This window comes from Protomyctophum bolini (assembly GCF_963924005.1).
Source record: "Protomyctophum bolini genome assembly, chromosome: 22".
Classification (NCBI taxonomy): Eukaryota; Metazoa; Chordata; class Actinopteri; order Myctophiformes; family Myctophidae; genus Protomyctophum; species Protomyctophum bolini.
The window spans coordinates 34,862,383-34,884,107 of NC_137883.1; the positions used below are offsets into that span (position 1 = coordinate 34,862,383).

The 21,725-nt window shown below is 42.9% G+C and overlaps 2 protein-coding genes across 2 annotated transcripts in view; both read right to left on the minus strand.

Moving 5' to 3' along the window:
- Nucleotides 1-532: 532 nt before the first annotated feature.
- On the minus strand, nucleotides 533-1,568 carry LOC308310316 (C-C chemokine receptor type 4-like). Its single transcript, XM_080756616.1, has one exon. The coding sequence runs from the start codon at nucleotides 1,551-1,553 to the stop codon at nucleotides 603-605; it is 951 nt and encodes a 316-aa protein (XP_080612742.1). The 5' UTR covers nucleotides 1,554-1,568; the 3' UTR covers nucleotides 533-602.
- A 9,673-nt stretch (nucleotides 1,569-11,241) lies between these two features.
- slc4a5b (solute carrier family 4 member 5b) overlaps nucleotides 11,242-21,725 on the minus strand; it is a gene marked incomplete at its 3' end in the record, with an annotated part of 46,160 nt that continues 35,676 nt past the window's right edge. The window contains 9 exon segments of the mRNA XM_080755711.1: nucleotides 11,242-11,593; nucleotides 11,903-11,958; nucleotides 15,509-15,661; nucleotides 16,281-16,454; nucleotides 16,841-16,909; nucleotides 17,677-17,749; nucleotides 17,894-18,072; nucleotides 19,680-19,841; nucleotides 20,740-20,853. Coding sequence (XP_080611837.1) covers nucleotides 11,242-11,593; nucleotides 11,903-11,958; nucleotides 15,509-15,661; nucleotides 16,281-16,454; nucleotides 16,841-16,909; nucleotides 17,677-17,749; nucleotides 17,894-18,072; nucleotides 19,680-19,841; nucleotides 20,740-20,853 — 1,332 coding nt within the window.

Below are 21,725 nucleotides of genomic sequence, written 5' to 3' on the forward strand. Positions count from 1 at the left end.
TATCTCCGACCGAGCCACACTATTAGCACACATCTCTCCATGCCAAAAAAAATTTGCACGCTCCCAGAATCCAGCTAGGCTACTTTTTACAGACGCAACTGTCATATTTACTGTACAAATATTGTTTTTACATCACCACACGATGGGCAATGCGCCCGGGCGCAATACCCCCCACGGCCACAAGATGGGGGAAAATATCTCACAACGGGTAAGGGCTAGTTATGTCAATTATGAAAATTGCTCAACATATGCAAGTTAGCATCCGGCAGTTTCTACATGCTGGGGACCCATACTAAACATTTCTTCAACATAAAACCTTGGTGTACTAAACATGTACATGGGCTGGCTACTACAGTAGACTATAATAGGAAACAGTTGGCCGAAAACCGAATATCCGAATATGATTAATATCTTTTTTTTCCTACCATTGCTGTCATGGCCGTACCTTAAAGCTACCTGATTTATGGCAAAATAAATGGTTATGGCAAAACTTAACTTAAATAATAATCACCATAAAACATTTATTCAGCTCTCTTGAATGCATATATTGCATACACTATTTGGTGATATATTTTCTGCCACTGTATATAGCTTTATAGACTTCACAAAGCAGTGGACCTTTCGTCCACGCTGGAACGTGATCGTTGCGAGTTAACGGTCACTGAGGCCCGGTTCAGAGAGGAGAGGGTCCCCAAAGCTCTGTACGTCAACCTCACCAGGTGACCCCTGAACTTCTGCCCCACGAAGACGTACAGGACGGGGTTGAGGCAGCTGTGAGAGTAGGCGATGACCTCGGTGACTTGTAACGCCGTTCGGATCGCGTTGCTTCTCTCGCACGTGAACACCGAGGAGACCTGAAGCAACTCCAAGGCCTTGAACAAAGACGCGATGTTGTACGGCGTCCAGCAGCAGAAGAACACCGCCACGACCACCAGCACCAATCGGATGCTCTGCCTCTTGGCCGCCGAATGGATGTTGTGCTGTTGGAGCTTGCGAATGATTCGGGAGTAGCAGAAGACCATGACGGTCATCGGAATCAGCAAGCCTAAAATGTTCATTTTGAAAAGGCCGAAGATAGGCCAGAAGTGTTGCGTTGTGCTGTCGCTGTTGGGGATTGGGAATTGGGGAGCGCAAAAGGAGACATTGTTGCCATACGAGGAGGCCGTTTGTACCTGAAGAAAAGCCAGATCCGGGAAAGAGGCGAGGAGTCCAGCGGTCCACGCCACGGCGGCCATGACCACTCCGGGTAAGCGCGTCTTTTTCCTCATCACGTGGACCGCGCGCACCAAGGCCAGGTAGCGGTCGACGCTCATCAGGAGGACGAAGAAGATCCCGCTGTAGAAGCCCACGTGGTAGGCGCCCAGGACCATCTTGCACATGGCCTCCCCGAACGTCCACTGGTCCCGGGCCTGGTGGGCCAGGAAGGGGAGGGAGCACACCAGCAGCAGGTCGGCGACGGCCAGGTTGAGGAGGCACACGTCGCTCATGCTGCCGAGGCGCACGCCGAACGCGATGACCCAGATCACCAGCGCGTTCCCCAGGAGACCCGCCATGAAGAAGACGTAGTAGAGCACCGCGAGGACGTAGGAGGAGCCGTGGCGGCCGTACTTGCACGGCGTGAAGCTTTCGTCACCGTAGTCGATGTCATCGTATACAGGGATTGTACCATTAGGCGAGCTGAGAGAGGAATTTTGGGGCTGAGATCAGATTCTAAAAATGTCTTGTGTACATCCTGACAGTTTTCTGGAAAAGCTATGTTTCTATGTAGAAGGAGAAAATGGCCACCACTGCTATAATGCCCTATAGCATGTGTTGGTCGTGTTTAACCCTCTAAGACCCAGCGTTGCTTTTTAGCAACAATTTTATTTTAATTAATTAATAAATTATTATTCATTTTTTCTGTTCTTGTTTCACCTAAACGTCATCAGTGATGTTCATTGCAATGCCATTTCAATGCCATTGGTCATGATATTTGCATATAAACACCCCCCACAGAGGCTGAAATTCACACAAATTAAAAATGTCTGGACTCTGTGCGATTTTGAACATTTTTTAACCTAAGACTTTTGACCTTTACCCTAATAAAAGTAGGTACAATAATTGTAATATATGTTTTTTTGTGATCATTAGAATGTCTAGAACATGTTTTATTCATTATTGTGAAAGATATCCACCAAATGTAAATTATTAATTTATTATTTATAATAATAATTTACCACCTTTTGCCTCCTTCCACAGTGACATTGACTCAAGGTATAGACCTTTTTAAGAACTCTTGTGCTTTGCTGTAATATGAAACCCTCTCCAAAGAGCACCTAGTGTCTACAGTTTACTCTACATATAAAGGACCCACGTAGCACTTCTTCTTGTCTTTTCTTTATGCCCTATAGCACCTTTGAATATACTGTAACGATATCCATTGGATGTAAAAACCAAACAAACTCATCAATCAAGTCTCTCTGTATTTTTATCTTCCATAACTTAATTAAAAGAAATTAAGACCAACACAATAATGTTAAAATAACGACAACTATCTCTTCTGTGGTTCTTCTTGTCATTTTTTACATTTATATCATAAAGTTGACATGATTCACCATCTCTGTAGATGTCATTCATGTCATTCTGAAATCAAACCTTGGGGTGTGTACAGTAGGTGATATTCTGAAAGTGTCATGCTTTAGTCATGAAATGCACAATACCTTCCATATAATATGAGCTTAACAAAGAATTGTTTCTTACGCCAAACTAACAATATAGTGAAAAGTCTCACCTGCTGGTAATGTTGATAAGATAGCTGGTGTTCATGTTGTATTTGAACGAGAAGTGAAGCGATTACAGAAGGAACGCATGTACATGTAGACACCTTTCAGTTTCAAAATGTACAGCCTAGCATAATAACTATAGCCTGCTGCCTACTTCTCATTTTATTTTGGGGAAGTATAGAAGAAAGAAATACTGCCATGTAATAAACTTACAAGTTTACCGTATATGGGGGCCCAAGGGGGGGTCCCTCTGTATACTGTGTGTGTGTGTGTGTGTGTGTGTGTGTGTGTGTGTGTGTGTGTGTGTGTGTGTGTGTGTGTGTGACTGTGTGTGTGTGTGTGTGTGTGTGTGTGCGCGCGCGCGTGCGTGCGTGCGTGTGTCAACAATGCAGGACATTGTAACAAAGAATGACTATATTCTTTCTACTACTACTACTTTTCGTAAAGCACTTTGAGCTGCATTTCATGTCATGAAAGGTGCTATACAAATAAAGTTGTAATACTATGACCGATATCGATACATACTTGAGTAAAATAAACACTGGAGTTCCACGTGGGTAATTAAATTAACTATAGGGATGGACATATGTGACATTTCTGGACGATAACCAATGTCGACAATAACCAATATCTACTACAGTAAACATATCCAACAGGATGCGCCACATATTGAAGTGTTGGCCGATATACCCAACATAAGCCCCTTATATCGTCTGAAACAGATTTTTTATATCAGTTTGAGTTTGAAACCGCATTTTGATGCCAACATCAGCCGATACCGAAATGATGACTGAACACATTGTGTGCCCCCACACAACACTTTAAAAAAAGTAACCCAGGGTGCCCACTTTTTACATTAATTTGTTTTGATGTATATATTATTTTTTTGCTAAGACGTCCACAGACGTCACAACCCGTTAATGGAGCATCCCTAAAATGAACATTAATTGGATTTGAAGACATGTCATGAGCCCAACCTCACATACTGTATAAGCTTATTGAAGTAACCATGAGCCACATAAATACTGTTCCCAGTGACAACTCACTAATATACCTTCAAACTGCACAAACAACACAACTCACACAAGCCAGAGCCAGAAAAAGCAACAAGCTTGCATGCAGCCATGCAGCCATGCAGCCATGCAGCCATGCATCACATTAGTAAAAACACACTATGAATGAAGCAATAACAGCTTGAATCACATTACCGGTATTCACAACATACAACACAATTGACATCATCATCAAACCAGGAAGTTATGCAGGAACGCCTACAGAGTGGCAAAAAACTACTTACTGGCCTTGACAGCCCATCCATAAATCCACACAGAAAAGTCACATCTGATTGCATTAAACAACATTAAACAATGTTAAACTCACTTTGCCTGTTGCTTTGCCACTTGATGTGCCATTCACTTTAAGCATGCGCATACCCTCTATGTATACACATTACACACACAGCATACAACACAAGCATGAGTTACGCAAGGCAATCAAAAAACAAGTTTCCAGGAAGAAAGAAAGAAAGAAATGAAGGGCCTATAAAGCCAGTCATGAACCAATAAGGCCACCATGTCACAATCAGTATCTTCAACGCCACCCACAGGCCACAACACAGACTGCAGATTCCACACCAGTCTTCAATCCCAGAGCCAGAAACAGTCACTGAACGTGAATGTTTCATTCATTGCCACCAAATCGGGGTCCCAAAATGACCGCAAAAGTACCAGTAACAGCTTGAAGTGTATACACAGCTTAAAACACAAGCAGCAGCAGCAGCAAAGAGAGAGAGAGAGAGAGAGAGAGAGAGAGAAGAAGAAAAAAAAGGTTCGTACCTTGAGTTGTCTTGACTTCATCAGTTGTGTAAATGACGACCACGGTCAAAGTTTGGAACCCACCCTGGATAGAGATCGAGCCTTCCTCTCTCTAGTTCAGAAGTCATGTGGCTCATGTGGCCCTCTCCCGTGGCTCCCAGTTGCTACGGCCCTCATGTGGCCCTCATGTGGCCCTCATGTGGCCCTCTCCCGTGGCTCCCAGTTGCTACGGCAAAGAAGTATGAAAAGGAATAAGAGGTTTTCTTTTTCTTTTTTTTTTCTTTTTTACATTTAATCATTTATTATTGAATTTGTAGTAGCCTAGGCATAAAGTTATTCTTTCATTTTGATATTGCAAAACAATGTTGCCTATACACCAGATAAAAATAAGAATCAAATTTAATGAAGGAAAATAGAATAGAAGAATGTATTCATGATAAGACATCTATGTTTGTTTTCACTACCAATGCTGCTGGCTTACTGCTACAGTATACTTGACATGTTGACATGCTTTGAGAAATTAGCACTCAAATAATTAAAGTTTTCTTTATTAAAGCAAACATATTTTGCGGCTCCAGATAGAATTGTAATACGTTTTTGGGACAAAAATGGCTCTTCTGTTAATAAAGGTTGCCTACCCCTGCTCTAGTTCATCCTTGCATGAGCCCTCCAGTCCAGTGGCGTCTGAGCGTCTCCAGTCATCATCGCCATCCTCCATACACCTGGCCAGCTCTCCACTGCTTTCCTGTCCTGCTGGGAGCTCCCGGTGTCGACGGCAGTGACCGACCGACCAGCCTCATTCTCCCAGGCGGCTGCCATCTTCTCACCCAGCCTGCCCTTGGTGGCCCCCCATCCATCCATCCATCCCCTGCAGATGGATGCTTTTGGGTTGGTAACACGTCATGTATGTTCATCTTTGTTGATGTTCAGTATAGCACGCCGCCACGCACACCCTGTAGCATTCTGGTGTAGCACAGTGGACTTCTGTAGGTCAGGCTTTAGGGACCAGCATTCACAGCATGTACAGGAGAACGGACTCCACAGGAACGAGAAGAAGCTGAGCTTGGTATGGTGTGTGTTTGTGTGTGTGTGGGTGGGTGTGTGTGCGTGTGCGTGTGCGTGTGTGTGTGTGTGTGTGTGCGTACTCCTTGCAAGCGAGGGTGTCCCCCTGCAAAGAAAGAAATAAAGAAATACATGTATAACTAGAATGCACAGCTGTGGTTCTCAAAGTGGGCCCCCCCAGGGGTCCTTGACGAGGTTCCAGGGGGTCTACAAGCTCATAGCGCGCCACCGAGTGGCGCGCTACGAGCTTGTAGGTCTGGCTATTTTTGAAAAATCAAAGAACGACTGACATAGAAACATAGCTTTTTCAGAAAACTGTCAGGATGTATAGAAGACATTTTTAGAATCTGATCTCAGGCCTAAACGGGTTAACCACTATGACCCCATAGATCTATAAGTAAGTTCACAAGTCACAACGTGCCACATAGTGATATATGTTGTGGTGAACTTGTAGGTCTGCAATATCACAAATGTATATCATAATGAAATGTGATTTATTTTATGTTCTTAACACAAATCTTGCGTGGGGGGTCTCCGGCACAAACCCTTTTCAGATGGGGTTCTTTCTGCTGCATGGATATAGGGTAAACACACATGAACGCGGGGGTCCTTGACATGAAAACTATGCTTTTCATTTCAACAAACAAATACAATAAATAGTAGAATAATAAACATGTTTATTTTCCCTACACACCTAAACAGCAGCACCTATAATTCTGGGTATGGGATAGGGGAACATGGTTACCCAATACCGCCCCCAGCTGGCAGAGTCAGGTTAATAGGGTATGCCTTGAAATAAATATTGATGACCAATGCAATAAGTCCTCAAAGAAAAACAAAATGAACCCCATAGCTGCAATTTGCAACACTAGAGTATTTATAATTTGTTTCATAAAAATCCACTGTAGATATGTGACATGTTATGAGCTACTTTCTGTCAAGAAAGTCTGTGCAGGCGATTATTTTTAGTTAGTTATTTTTTTTGAGGAAGCTATAAGCGCAGTGTTGCTGCCTCTTTGCATCATGTGCAAATTCAAACAGGTGGTACACGTGAAAAATAATCACTTGGCCTGCACAGAATGTCTTAACAAAAGTAGCTCATAACATTTGTTTTTTGTGAAACAAACACTTTGCAGATAGAAAGAGGATAATTCAAGCTTTCCCTACAGCTGCAATTGGATGAGTTTAATGTCGTTAAATACAAGCACATTGGACTTTTCTATTTGGATAAATGGCGGGCTGCCTGTCAATGGAGGGTGTTGCAACTATCAAATTGAGGCTAGGCGACTGTAGGCTACTTTATCCTGACTAGTTTTTGTTTTACCAAGTAAAAAGTATAAAAGCAACACTAGGCCTACACCACACCCATTCAGCTGAGCTCCAGGTAAATATTAAAGCTATATTTAAATTAAAGAAGCTAACTGTAGGCTAGCAGGCAACAGCTAACTCACCTGTGGAGAATACACATAATTATCCGCAGTTTGTCCTGAAGGTTAAAACATCTCCTTCAACGTCGACAACATGTCACTCAGCACTGGTTTCACTCCCTGGAAATACATGGCAACTCTACTCGACGTCCATGATGTGTAACGTGACATTATAAGATGTTTATTTCACGCTTTTACTGCCAAATAATACCGGAGCGTGTGTGTGTGTGTGTGTGTGTGTGGGAGGGGGTCATGGGGGGGAGGCGCGCGCAGACACCGGAGAATTTAAAGAGCCCGCGGTGTGACTGTGACGTAGGTCACGTGGGTCTAGCTTCTAGGGAGTGTCTGACAATAAAACGTCCATGATTTTGTCACTCACTGTTTTTGCATTTAATATTATTTTGTTTTGAAGATGATGCGCCCCCCGGAACGGGACAATAAACAAATGAGAAAACACACGTTCGTTTAATATTGTTAATAAAAACTAAAGTGAAGGAGCTGTGTCTCTTAAAAAAATCACACCCGTGTGAAGTGAGGGGCGCTAATATATTAAAGTCTAACTCATGTTGATTTAGGTGGTGATGTAGCCTGCTGCCTAATGGTGATGTAAAACAAATGGTGCCAACACAAACATTAAATTCTCTTTTTTGTTAATGGCATTTCATGTTTGTGGTATAGGGACAGGATGATGTAAATCATTGCCAAATGGCGTTTTTAAAACAAACATTGAACAAAACAAAATCATTAAACCTGTAAATAGGAGGGGCTTTTTATTTGTATTTTTTTTCCCTAACCCCTCTGATGAAGTAAATCAACAAAATATCCACCTCTCTACCTTTTAAAATTCAAGGACCCCCATTTTGTTATGCATAAGGCCATGGACCCCCATTACCGCTGGACCCTAAATATCCGTAACTCTAAACGTCCTACCTAAACATCATTCATTTAGCCATATGGGGACCCCTGGGGGTCTCCAGATCCCACATTGAGATCCACTGACATACAGCCTATTACAGCAGTGGTTTTCAACCAGGGGGTCCTTGAGGGGGGTTCCAGCCTGGTCCCCAGCTAAATGATGGAGTTGGCAACCTCTATGGTTGGTAACCATATTAGATGTTTAACTTGTAGGTGTGAAATGAGACCAATACATGTATTTGGTTTCATTTTAAGCTCTCAATATAGTTACATTATTGTTAAACATCTGGCATTACTTAAGTTTTAAATTAAATTTACAAGAAATCTACTCTACACAATTCGAGAATGTATAAGAATTGTTGTGTCATGATTTATTTGTCTTGCACCTCGACTAAACCCACCCCTGTATGTCCTACATCAGGGATGGGATCTTACATAAACACAAAGAGCTGTTTCCATAACTGCACAAATTATTGCACATAACATGAGTAGCTGTTATAATAACATAATAACATAACATGAGTAGATCTTTGCCTGCCTGCCTGCCTGTCTGTCTGTCTGTCCATGAGTAGTTATTTGTCTGTCTGTCAATGAGTAGCTGTCTTACTTACTGTCTGCCTGTCTATGAGTAGCTGTCTGCCTGCCTGTCTATGAGTAGCTGTCTGTCTGCCTGCCTGCCTGTCCAATTGTCCATGAGTAGCTGTCTGTCTGCCTGTCTGAGTAGCTGTCTGTCTGCCTGCCTAATTGTCCATGAGTAGCTGTCTGTCTGCCTGTCTATGAGTAGCTGTCTGCCTTCCTGCCTGTCCAATTGTCCATGAGTAGCTGTCTGTCTGTCTATGAGTAGCTGTCTGCCTGCCTGCCCAATTGTCTATGAGTAGCTGTCTGCCTTCCTGCCTGTCCAATTGTCCATGAGTAGCTGTCTGTCTGTCTATGAGTAGCTGTCTGCCTTCCTGCCTGTCCAATTGTCCATGAGTAGCTGTCTGCCTGCCTGTCCAATTCTCCATGAGTAGCATTTCCGCAATTTCCGCAATTTCCATTTCCAACTATTAATGGCAGCTGGGTTTCATCATTCAAATAAAATAGAATTCTGTCCGTTTAGCTATAAAATTATGTCAGGGAATAGGGATACACAGTATATGTCTTTCATTTGCATTGCATCTCCCCCCCCCCCCCCCAAGCTTGTATTTTCGTTCGAGTAATAGTACAACTCTAATAGTATTACTTATAATAATGTAATTAAAGATAACTTCATTCAGATTTATTTATTTTTATTTCATTTTCCAGATTTTCTTTTCTTCTTTTTTTTAGATTTTCATTGGTGGGCCAGTCATAATGGTCCCGCGGGCCTGATGTGGCCCGCGGGCCTGAGGTTGAGTATCACTGTCCTACATACTGCAGGAAACAGAGCCATTCTAAATGACATCTGATTCACAGAACATCAATTGGGGGAAGCAGTGTCTTTGACAAGGATTTTCAGCACCTTTTCATGTTTATTAATATTTCACCAAGCTTTTACATCCATAACATTTAATGCAGATAAACCATAATTTAAATCACTTGCTACATGTTCTTTGCGCAAAAACAAGACAAATGCATGGCACATGAGAACTAAGAAATAAGGAAATACAATAAATGAAATGAACAACAAACCACAATCAACACTTTGTTATAACCCATACACATTAAACAGAAGGCTAATGCAGTACATTTTTGGTAGTTTTCTTTCTTTTTGAAATAGTTTACCAAATAAAGATGTGGACGTGGAAGTGCTACTTTATAGGGGTAATCAATCATACAATTTAGTCAGGGACTTGGTGGTGTATAGTATGTGATTATTGACATTTAAAAATTATGTATTTGGCCGATGAGATTCAGAAAAACTAAAAAGCGAAATGATATAGCGCGGGGTATGGTATTAAAATAAGTGCTAAATAGTAGGGATGCATGATATAATCGGCCATATCGACCATGGAAATGTCATATCGGTGTCGAATCGGTCTAAAAATAATCCTGATTATTAAAAAAAAAAAAAAAATTAAAAAATCCATCAATGAGTTCAATATAAATCAAAAGTTGTCTAGTACCTCTCTAGAACAAAAGCCAAATCAAATATGATGTAAAATTATAAGTAAAAATGTACTCTTACATTTTTCTACGTTTAATTTGTGTACTCGTCTCGTTCAGTTGTGAAAACAGACACTTGGTAAAGAGTATATGCTATTTATTGATTGATTGAATACTTTATTGACTGGCTTTGGGCCACGCCCCTATAGGGCCTATAGGCTTGTTTCCATTGTGGTCCTCTGTATAATATCGGAATCGGTCAGAATCGGTATCGGCAGAGATGACCCTGCAAATAATCGGATATCGGTCATAATTTCATAATGGTGCACCCCTACAAAATAGCTCTATATTCTAATCATAATCATTGCTATAGAGTGTTTGTTCAGGTGTACACACACATGATCACACTGATCTCCATCAGCATTCCTTTTCGCGTTTATGATCCGGTCGGGAGCGGATGATATCGTTACGTTGTTGTAGTCATTGTTTTGTAGTCGTCAGGATGATACCGTTACGTCATGTTGTAGTCATTGTTTTGTAGTTGTCAGGATGATACCGTTACGTCATGTTGTAGTCATTGTTTTGTAGTCATCAGGATGATATCGTTAAGTCATGTTGTAGTATTGTTTTGTAGTCATCAGGATGATATCGTTACGTCATGTTGTAGTCATTGTTTTGTAGTCATCAGGATGATACAGTTACGTCATGTTGTAGTCATTGTTTTGTAGTCATCAGGCCGGAACCCTAAATGTGGAACGCCTTTATTGGGAAGATATTATTCTTCCTGTTTGAGGGAAAGGAAGTTCCAGATTGAGGGTTCCGGCCTGATGACTACAAAACAATGACTACAACATGACGTAACGATATCATCCTGATGACTACAAAACAATGACTACAACATGACGTAACAATATCATCCTGACGACTACAAAACAATGACTACAACATGACCTAACGATATCATCCTGACGACTACAAAACAATGACTACAACATGACCTAACGATATCATCCTGATGACTACAAAACAATGACTACAACATGACCTAACGATATCATCCTGATGACTACAAAACAATGACTACAACATGACCTAACGATATCATCCGCTCCTGACCGGATCAGTAACACAGACCAGGCTTTCCTCCGAGGTGGAAAGCCTGCATGATGACGTGAGGTTAATCAAGAGGTCACTACACTACAGAATTGTCTCGCCACATAAATCATCATGCAACTGAGAAAATGTTTTTGGATAATTATCGTCTGTGTAGGGGTAAAGGCTGGCCATCGGTTTGTGTTGCTTGGGGTAGAAAACGCAGTCATCGCAGTCCGAATCCACTTGGATCCTGTTTAGCTGGGCTACGGGCTGGCCCAACGGCGGGTGTGGTTGGATGTTTAGCTGGGCCACGGGCTGGCCCGAGGGCGGGTGCTGTTGGATGTTGAGCTGGGCTACGGGCTGGCCCGACGCCGCGTCTACACCGGGCGCGATGAGGCTCATGTTGGAGTTGGCAAGTGAGGGGGGGCAGGAGATCTTCAAATGCAGCGTGATGCTGTTCGGACAATAGCATAGAACCAGAACCACACAAAGTTACACATTATTTCTCCCTTTCGTCACTCTCTCTACACACAATGTGAATGAGTCAATGAGCTACAGTAGTGAGATTTGATTAACATAAAACATGCATGACAAATGTGAATGAGCTAGTGAAAGAGTGAGATTTTAACAGCATCTAGATCAGTGGTTCTCAAACAGTGTGTGAATTAAGACAGTGAGTGGCCGTGGAATTTTGTGACATTATTATTAATGTCATTATATTTATCGTGTGCTGTTATAGTTTAGCTCACAGACGGTACGGTACCTGCGGTCTGCTTCCTCGTGCTCAGAAGAGACTGTCGAGTAAGGGTTTATTATCTCCTGGAAAGAAACAAACATACATAATATACACACATGTACATGTACAGTATACATTCGTAGTAGTGTCCACAATATTTTATCCCGGCATGCAATATCGCTGTGATGAGTTCCTAACATACTACATGACTCTCACAATAACTTCCAACATTTAAAAATATTCAATATTTCAAGGAATTAAAAAATATAAGCCCAAAGCTCAACAAGCATAAGGTTTTATGCTTTTATTGATGGTGAAAAATCAACCTGGTTCCAAATTAAAATCGCGTTGCTTTATCTCCACATAATAATCATGTTCTCTGTGGATGTACTCATTAGACAAAAAAATATTATTTAGTGGGAATTAACATGACAAGAAAAACACCCCAGCGGACCTTAACATTCCATCTGGAATCCCCAAGAAAATGTTCAGCAATGTAAAAACAACAGTACAGTACAGTACAGTAGAAAGGCGACAGGGTGAGGGGAAAGGCTTGGTTTACTCACAGTCCTTTGGGGTGGGAGGGTTTACGGAGGTAGGGGGCGGGTCTGTGGGCGGGGTTATGATCTCCATGGGGATCGTCACTGGAGGAGGGAGGGAACTCTTGGGCTGAGTGACAGGAGAAAGGAACCAATCAACATGCAAGGTGTATGTAGCCTATGTTTCCTCTGATCTGACATCAGTCTAAAATCGTATCTACTGTATCTAATAGAATTATATCATGACTTCTTAGTTTTTCCCTCCCCGATTTACGGCGCATTCGGATATAGCGCACTGCGCAATATAAACTAATATGTTGCACTATTAACCAGTTCTCTGTGCTATGTTAACCCATTCTGGCCGGGAACCCGTTTTGGTGTTAGCATCATGTTATCTATTATCTTTACCTATTGAAAAATAGCAGATCTACAAGCTCATATCGCGCCACCGAGTGGCGCGATACGAGCTTGTAGGTCTGCTATTTTTGAAAAATCGAAGAACGACTGACATTTTTTAGAATCTGATCTCAGGTCAGAATGGGTTAATCAAGACCAGTGTGTTGTCCAGTGGAAACCTCGTATGAATCTGATCTCAGGTCAGAATGGGCAAAATAAGCAAGTGGTTGCAACTCAAGTCTAGTTGTTGTTCAAATCATTGGTGTGGAGTGGGCTTATAAGGCCTGAGTCACACACCCCCTCCCACCAGGACAACCATAAGACAATTGTCTTCCATGTGTGAAATTATCAGGCCTAATTCTACCCTTTTCATAATACAGTGTGTGACTTTTTTTTTGTCGCTGCTAGTGTGAACGCAGCATAATAACACAATGTCAGATGCACTGTTATGTAGAGGAATCAAGGCCCAATCTCCACGGTGAGTACTTTACTAGTGCACCACCTAGTGGACACCATGTGAAACTGAGGTCTGATCAGATCAGTTAGACTAGCCTAGAGGAACTTTCTCCAAGAGGAACATAAACGCACCACAGGTGGCTTCCAACATGCATGCTTCATGTGATGGAATTAAAAGGGGTGTGAGTGATATGTTTTTTGATCAAAACAAAAACAAAAGGTTTTGTTGATAAGGTTTAAGCTGTGTAATCATTGTGATAGTGTGTTTGTTCAGTAACAACAGGGATATCCCGTCATCTCTCCAGGTCTTTTCACACCACCTTTTCAGGTTGGGATACCAATTTATTGTCCCATTATAAGACATTCATCAGCTTCAAATTTGTGTTCCACTTCCAATTTCACCTACCTCCTCTCTCTCTCTCTCTCTCTCTCTCTCTCTCTCTCTCTCTCTCTCTCTCTCTCTCTCTCTCTCTCTCTCTCTCTCTCTCTCTCTCTCTCTCTCTCTCTCTCTCTCATAGCAACATATTTAGAGCTTGTTAAAACTTATTTAAAAAATAAAACATATCACTTACACCCCTTTTAACATGCATGGTTAAGTCTTATGGAATGACATTGGAAGAGGCGGACGGACGGACGGACAGACGGACACACAGACACACAGACACACAGACACACAGACAGACAGACAGACAGACAGACAGACAGACAGACAGACAGACAGACAGACAGACAGACAGAAGTAAGTAGTGTTATACAGTGCCTCGTCAGCAACACTGTGGAACAGAGAGGACAAACATAATATTAGTAACAGTTACAGTAGTCTCACGTAGCCAGACAACTACTCCACAATCTCCGAATGCTATTTAGAGTCGGGAACTACACCTCCTGAATGTTATATAGAGTCTGGAACTACACCTCCTGAATGCTATATAGAGTCTGGAACTACAGCTCCTGAATGCTATTTAGAGTCGGGAACTACACCTCCCGAATCCGAGTAAGGAAGCTGACATTTCCCTTCACAAACATATATATTTTATCTTCACATTTATTTATTATATTTCCATTTCTGCTAGGTAACAAGCTATATACTGTATAGGCCTATGCTTAGACGTTTTATATTTATATTAGGATAAATGTGCGCAAATATAAAGAGGAAACGGAAGTGGGCGAGGAGGAGGCTCCAATTCCACTTTTATATTGTACTCAGGCTTCCGTTGCTCCAGACCATATATGTCAAACTCAAGGCCCGGGGGCCAAATCAGGCCCGTGAATGGGATGATATTTAATTAATATTAGTACTGGCCCTCTGGTATATTGCACGGACCACCATAATACTACAAGTCCTGCTTTGTGTCGATCATAGATGAAGTTGAAACACAGTCCGGCCCTTGACTTTTACCAATTTCTTTATTTTGGCCCACCGTGTATTTGAGTTTGACATCCCTGCTCCAGACTGTATGATGGAACTTGGAAGCATTTGAAAATTTGCGAGAGGCAACAGTCTGGCAACACAAAGACTACAGATAGAGTAACATAAACTATATTAGTCAAATATTAGTTACCTATTATTAGTCACATGTTGGTCACAGACACAAGAAAACAAAACAAAACGTAGACGGGGTGCACCTTCGTGTTGTTGTGTTGGATTAATTCTAGGGATGTTGCCAATGAGACATTTTGGCCGATATCGATATTATCCGATATAATTAATTGCCGTTATGGCCGATAACCGATATTACCGATGTCAATATGATCTCATTCTGTAATGAAAAATTATAATATATATTTTTTTCCCATTCTGAAAAATACATGTAACAGCGTATCTGCACTGCAGGCTTATAGGCAAGTCAGATTGAACTTAAATACCTTCATATTTAATATTGTGAGCTTGTATACATAGATCTGTCCAAGCTGTTATTTTGGGCTTGTTTATCTGTGAAGACAGACCGATTAATCGGAACCGATTAATTAATCGGTCTGATTGAATCATCGAACCGATGCCGATTTAATCTAAAAACTAATTTTAAAATAGCAGATCTACAAGCTCGTAGCGCGCCACCGAGTGGCGCGCTACGAGCTTGTAGGTCTGCTATTTTTGAAAAATCGACAGAACGACTGACATTTTAAAAATCTGATCTCAGGTCAGAATGGGTTCATCAGACCAGTGTGTGTCCAGTGGAAACCTTGTATGAATCAGGTCAACTCAGGTCAGAATGGGTTAATTCACATGGTGGCGTCTCACCTCTTCATCGCTGTCCGCCTCGTACTCCTTGTTCTTGGTCTTCTTCTTCTTCTTCTTGCGGTCTCTGCCGGGCAGGATGTCGTCCACCCAGGCTAGGTCATGCTGGGAGAACACCATGTCCAGCAGCTTACGGACCAGCAACAGACCCAGGATCTGCAGTATACAGGGACCACACAACAACAACAACCAGCTTACGGACCAGCAACAGACCCAGGATCTGCAGTATACAGGGACCACACAACAACAACAACCAGCTTATACGGACCACCAACAGACCCAGGATCTGCAGTATACAGGAACCACACAACAACAAACAACCAGCTTACGGACCAGCAACAGACCCAGGATCTGCAGTATACAGGAACCACACAACAACAACCAGCTTACGGACCACCAACAGACCCAGGATCTGTAGTATACAGGAACCACACAACAACAAACAAGTACCCAGGACATGTGTTATCCTTAGTTTAAACCATAACCCCTGAGGCTGATTCAAACGTTTTCTGATGCTTATATGAAAGGGTTTTAAGATGAGCCCCATGTTATTCTCCATAGAGAAATCACTTGCGTGGACGAGGGGGAATCGAAGGGGATGAGCGAATTACATCAGGACTTCCTGACACTCTATTGTAAACATAATAACTCAAAGTACAGCAACATTTGACACTCAACACAACTACAATAACAGTAATACAAGTTCATGCATGCGTACGCACGCACACACAAACACACACACGCGCGTGTGCACGCACACACACCCGCCACCCACCATCACTGGGAAGATGATGGCCAGGAAGGTAGACTTGAGGGTCCAGAGGACGGCCAGACAGATGACCTGCACCAGGGTGAAGAGGTGGACGCGCCTCAGAGGAACGTGACGCAGGAAGGAGAAGTCCGGCTGGTGCTTGGCTGGCATCAGGATCAGCTTGATCCTCTCCCAGAACTGGAGCACATAGGGGGTGTTTTTGGGCAGCACATTTTAGTAGCAGTTTAGTTTTAGTCATTAGTCTCTTAGTTTTTTACCAGCAGGACAGGGAGAGCCTAGCAACTTTTACATCTTGTGCTGTATGTCTGTCTGGAGAAGCCAAATTAAAACACCATCAAATGTTGCTGCCTGACTGGACAATGGCATCATTCCCTGCGTAAGATTCGCTGCCCGGTGCCTTTAGTGGCTTTTTAAGTTTTTATTGTTCATGGTGTGAATTAGCCACTACAGTCACACATCAGGACTTAACAGAACCACACCGTGACTCATATACACATTGAGTACACTGGACCACAATGGAAACGAGGCACAAATGATGGAGAATAGAAACAGGTTATCTATACCTGGATGCCACTTAGCGAGGCCACGCCCATGTAGAGGAAGACCCCGTAGAGGACCGGCATGGGGATGTACTGAGGAGGAAACAACACAGCGGTTAGCTTCTCACTAGCTAGACTAGCATAGCCAGACAACTGTTCCACAATCTCCGAATGCTATCTAGAGTCTGGAACTACACCTCCCGAAATCCCGAGTATGGAAGCTGCCATTTTCCGTTCACGGAAATATATTTAAAAATATCTTTACATTTTTTTTACCCACCTGTAAGACTGGTGCTAGGAACACCGTCACCCACCTGTAAGACTGGTGCTAGGAACACCGTCACCCACCTGTAAGACTGGTGCTAGGAACACCATTACCCACCTGTAAGACTGGTGCTAGGAACACCATTACCCACCTGTAAGACTGGTGCTAGGAACACCGTCACCCACCTGTAAGACTGGTGCTAGGAACACCGTCACCCACCTGTAAGACTGGTGCTAGGAACACCGTCACCCACCTGTAAGACTGGTGCTAGGAACACCGTCACCCACCTGTAAGACTGGTGCTAGGAACACCGTCACCCACCTGTAAGACTGGTGCTAGGAACACCGTCACCCACCTGTAAGACTGGTGCTAGGAACACCGTTACCCACCTGTAAGACTGGTGCTAGGAACACCGTCACCCACCTGTAAGACTGGTGCTAGGAACACCGTTACCCACCTGTAAGACTGGTGCTAGGAACACCGTCACCCACCTGTAAGACTGGTGCTAGGAACACCGGTCACCCACCTGTAAGACTGGTGCTAGGAAACACCGTCACCCACCTGTAAGACTGGTGCTAGGAACACCGTCACCCACCTGTAAGACGGGTGCTAGGAACACCGAGACTCCAGTCAACACAAACACCAGCGTGCCCGTCAACCGCTGTTCCCTACAAAAGGATAAGACAACACAGCACGTGGATAGTTACATGTGGAAATTGCAACGACACAAACAACGCAAACACCACGACCGTCTCGTGAGTCATGACAGGATGAGCGGAACTAGTCTATAGATACCGGACAAAACGACTCACCGGACGCCCAGGAACTGGGGCGCTTCTCCGGGTGCACTGGACTCGCTCTCCATCTTCAGAGAGTCGATGTGAGCGATGGAGATGACGGTGGCGGCCACGTACCAGGGCAGACCCAGGAAGGAGCACACAGCCATCAGGATGCCGACAATCAGCAGGTCCAGATGGTAGCCGCAACCTTTCTGCAAATATACGACCAGACACAATGTATCCAGAACTGTGGAATTAGAATACTATATTCCTTTAGGCACTAAAGGGATAGTGGGCAGTATAATCCAAGGGTCTTGTATCCAGTAATATACTGCTTCCAAGACAAACACATTTTTCTCAAACTTTACCTTACCATGCATGAATGAGGAGCATCTCACCATCACCATGAAGGCAACAAAGCGTTCTCTGTGAAACGCACCTTTTTTTGTGCATTTAATCGTCATGCCAATTATTTCCTATTTCCGAGCCCTCGTCACACACAGTGTCACACGACGACAGTGACAGACGAGCCGCCCTACAAGCTTCACGACGACGCGTTGTTGTGAACTTGCTATTCTTGACATGAAAGTGAATGTGTTTAAGGTTCCCAAGAAATTGATCCATCGCATAAACAAGGGAGAAAGAGCCTTCTCTGTCCGTGCCCCTAAAATGTGGAACATCCTTCCCAAAACCATCCGACAAGCAGATACCATTGCATCCTTTAACCCATTCTGACCTGAGATCAGATTCATACGAGGTTTCCACTGGACACACACTGGTCTGATGAACCCATTCTGACCTGAGATCAGATTCTAAAAATGTCAGTCGTTCTTCGAATTTTTCAAAAATAGCAGACCTACAAGCTCGTATCGCGCCACTCGGTGGCGCGATATGAGCTTGTAGATCTGCTATTTTTCAATAGGTAAAGCATAACATGATGCCAACACCAAAATGGGTGCCCGGTCAGAATGGGTTAAATCTCTTCTCAAAACGTATTTGTTCAGAAAAGCATCCCCCCCCCCCCCTGCCCCGTTGAATGTTTGTTCACTGAACTATTACATTGTTGTTGTTTTTTATATTGCATCTTTAATATGCTTTCTACTGTTGGCCAGCTGACTGTAAGTTTTTACTTAATTTAATTGTGTTCGATTTTCCTGCTTTTTTAGTGAATTTGTTGTACAGCACTTTGTGACTTTGTCCAGAAAAGTGCTATATAAATAAAGTTATTATTATTATTATTATTATTAAGTTGAACGAACGGAAAGTATTAACAAAGAGCTTGTGACTAAAAAAATGAACTAAATTTTGTTCCCATTTTCTGTAAAAAACGAAAGAAATCTAAAACCGTGGCATTCTGTGGTAGTGTGATGAAAGCCCCTATAGCATTCTGTGGTAGTGTGATGAAAGCCCCTATAGCATTCTGTGGTAGTGTGATGAAAGCCCCTATAGCATTCTGTGGTAGTGTGATGAAAGCCCCTATAGCATTCTGTGGTAGTGTGATGAAAGCCCCTATAGCATTCTGTGGTAGTGTGATGAAAGCCCCTATAGCATTCTGTGGTAGTGTGATGAAAGCCCCTATAGCATTCTGTGGTAGTGTGATGAAAGCCCCTATAGCATTCTGTGGTAGTGTGATGAAAGCCCCTATAGCATTCTGTGGTAGTGTGATGAAAGCCCCTATAGCATTCTGTGGTAGTGTGATGAAAGCCCCTATAGCATTCTGTGGTAGTGTGATGAAAGCCCCTATAGCATTCTGTGGTAGTGTGATGAAAGCCCCTATAGCATTCTGTGGTAGTGTGATGAAAGCCCCTATAGCCCATACCTTCAGCTTGTTCTCCTTGCGGTTGACGATGACGGCGCTGATCTGCTGGTCCATGAAGATGAGGATGGTGACCAGCAGGGCGGGGACAGCGCTGGCTATATAAACCCACCACGGGTTCTTCCCGTAGGGCATCACCAGCCAGCCACGGCCTGGCCGCGTGGGCTGCAGAAAACGCACGCACACAATCAACAGTTTAGGATAACATTGAAAACAGCGGGGGGAAATAGACAATCTACATTCTAATCTACATTTACATTATTATAACACACACGCTTGTGTACCTTGAACTCTGTGGGGACGATAAGTTTAGGAGTGTCTAAGTCCATGAACATGTCCAGACCCACAAAGGTCATGATTGACATGAAGATGGAAAAGTCACTAAATAGCTTCCTCAGCTAGGCAGCAGAACGCACAGAGAAGACAATGTAGACACACAGAGAGACAGTTCAGTCAACATGAAAGATAGAAAAATTAAACGTTAATATAAAATGTACTATAGTGACAGCTAGGTATGATTGGAGAAAAGACAGATAAGAAAGCCACGTGAGGAAGTAAAACAGCAATTATTTCTTTCTTTCTTAAAGTTCTTTCTTAAGTTTTTATATACATTATTGGCTAATATGACAATTAATGTTGTATATCGTCTCTGCCGGCTGGAAACCTCAAAACTGTTACTTTTCAAAATTCTAGTTAGATCTATAAGCTCAAAACACATGTTTAGCTTGTAGAGCTTTTGTGTGATTAATTTACAAAAACATAAAAAGTATGCGGAGATAAGAGGTTTCTGCCCGACAGCAACGATATCGGGACACCTCATTGGCTGCGGTTCTCAGAGCCAGCCCAGGTTCCAATATATAATAATAATAATAATAATAATAATAATAATAATATATAACATCAGATTATGGTAAAGAAAAAGTGTTCCAAAATTCCCCTCTAAGTGGTTAGTTAAGGGAAGGAGGACAGACGTGAATCAGATTGACACTGAACAGACACTAGTGGACAACATGAGAGAGGGATGAGGAGAGGAAGGAAGGAAGGAAGGAAGGAAGGAAGGAACCTTGATCTCGGTGGGGACATGCAGCTTGGGCGTGTCCAAGTCCAGCAGCAAGTCCAGGCCACAGAACACCAGGATGGAGATGATGATGGAGAAATCAGCTATGAAGGAACGCACCTGGAGCCATGCGGGAAAAGCCAAAACAAAGGGAAGGGAGTGGACGGATAACCAGGAATATGGAAGGGAGCAGGAGTGGGGGGGAGGGGGGAGGGGAGAGGGGGGTATGTTTAAGAAAGGAGAAGGACAGGGAAGGGGTTGGGGTGAAGAAGGAGTGAGTGTGTACTCCTTCCGACATCGGAAACAAATCTTCCTGTTCGCACATGGCTTTCCTAACAATAGTTTGGACAGTCAGGATATCTGGAGGTGTACAGTACATGGGTTCCGAGGGAAAGGTCGTGAGACTGCGCCTTTCCGAAGTGCCGAATGCCGTCAATTTGTGTACTAATGTCACCTCCGCTTTCCGAAGAAAAGTCAGCTTTATGCATCCTATGCTGACACTGCACTCTAAGGAACGTCAGCTTTATGCATCCTATGCTGACACTGTACTCTAAGGAACGTCATGTGATCCTATGCTGACACTGTACTCTAAGGAACGTCATGTGTCAGCATGAGGTCACGTGGCATCAAACATTTACGATTTAATTAACCGCAGCAGTTAATCGAACTAATGGATTTAATCTATTAATATACAACAATCAACTTTGGAGTAAAACGTAATTATTACCCCCCCCCTTTCCCCTCACTGTATATGTTTCTTTTCCCTTTTTGCTTCCTATATGATGAATTCCTGTTCTGTTCTTTAACTACATAGAAGTGTCTATTTGTATGTCTCTAAATGTTTTGATGAATTGAACAATGTGGACCCTGTTGTAAACAAGTGTAACGCTTAATTGGGTCGTCCACTCACAGTTAACAGTCTTTGTATTGAGTTTGTGCTTGAAATGTACTGTAATTCTACAAACTGTTAATAAATATTTCAATCAATCAAT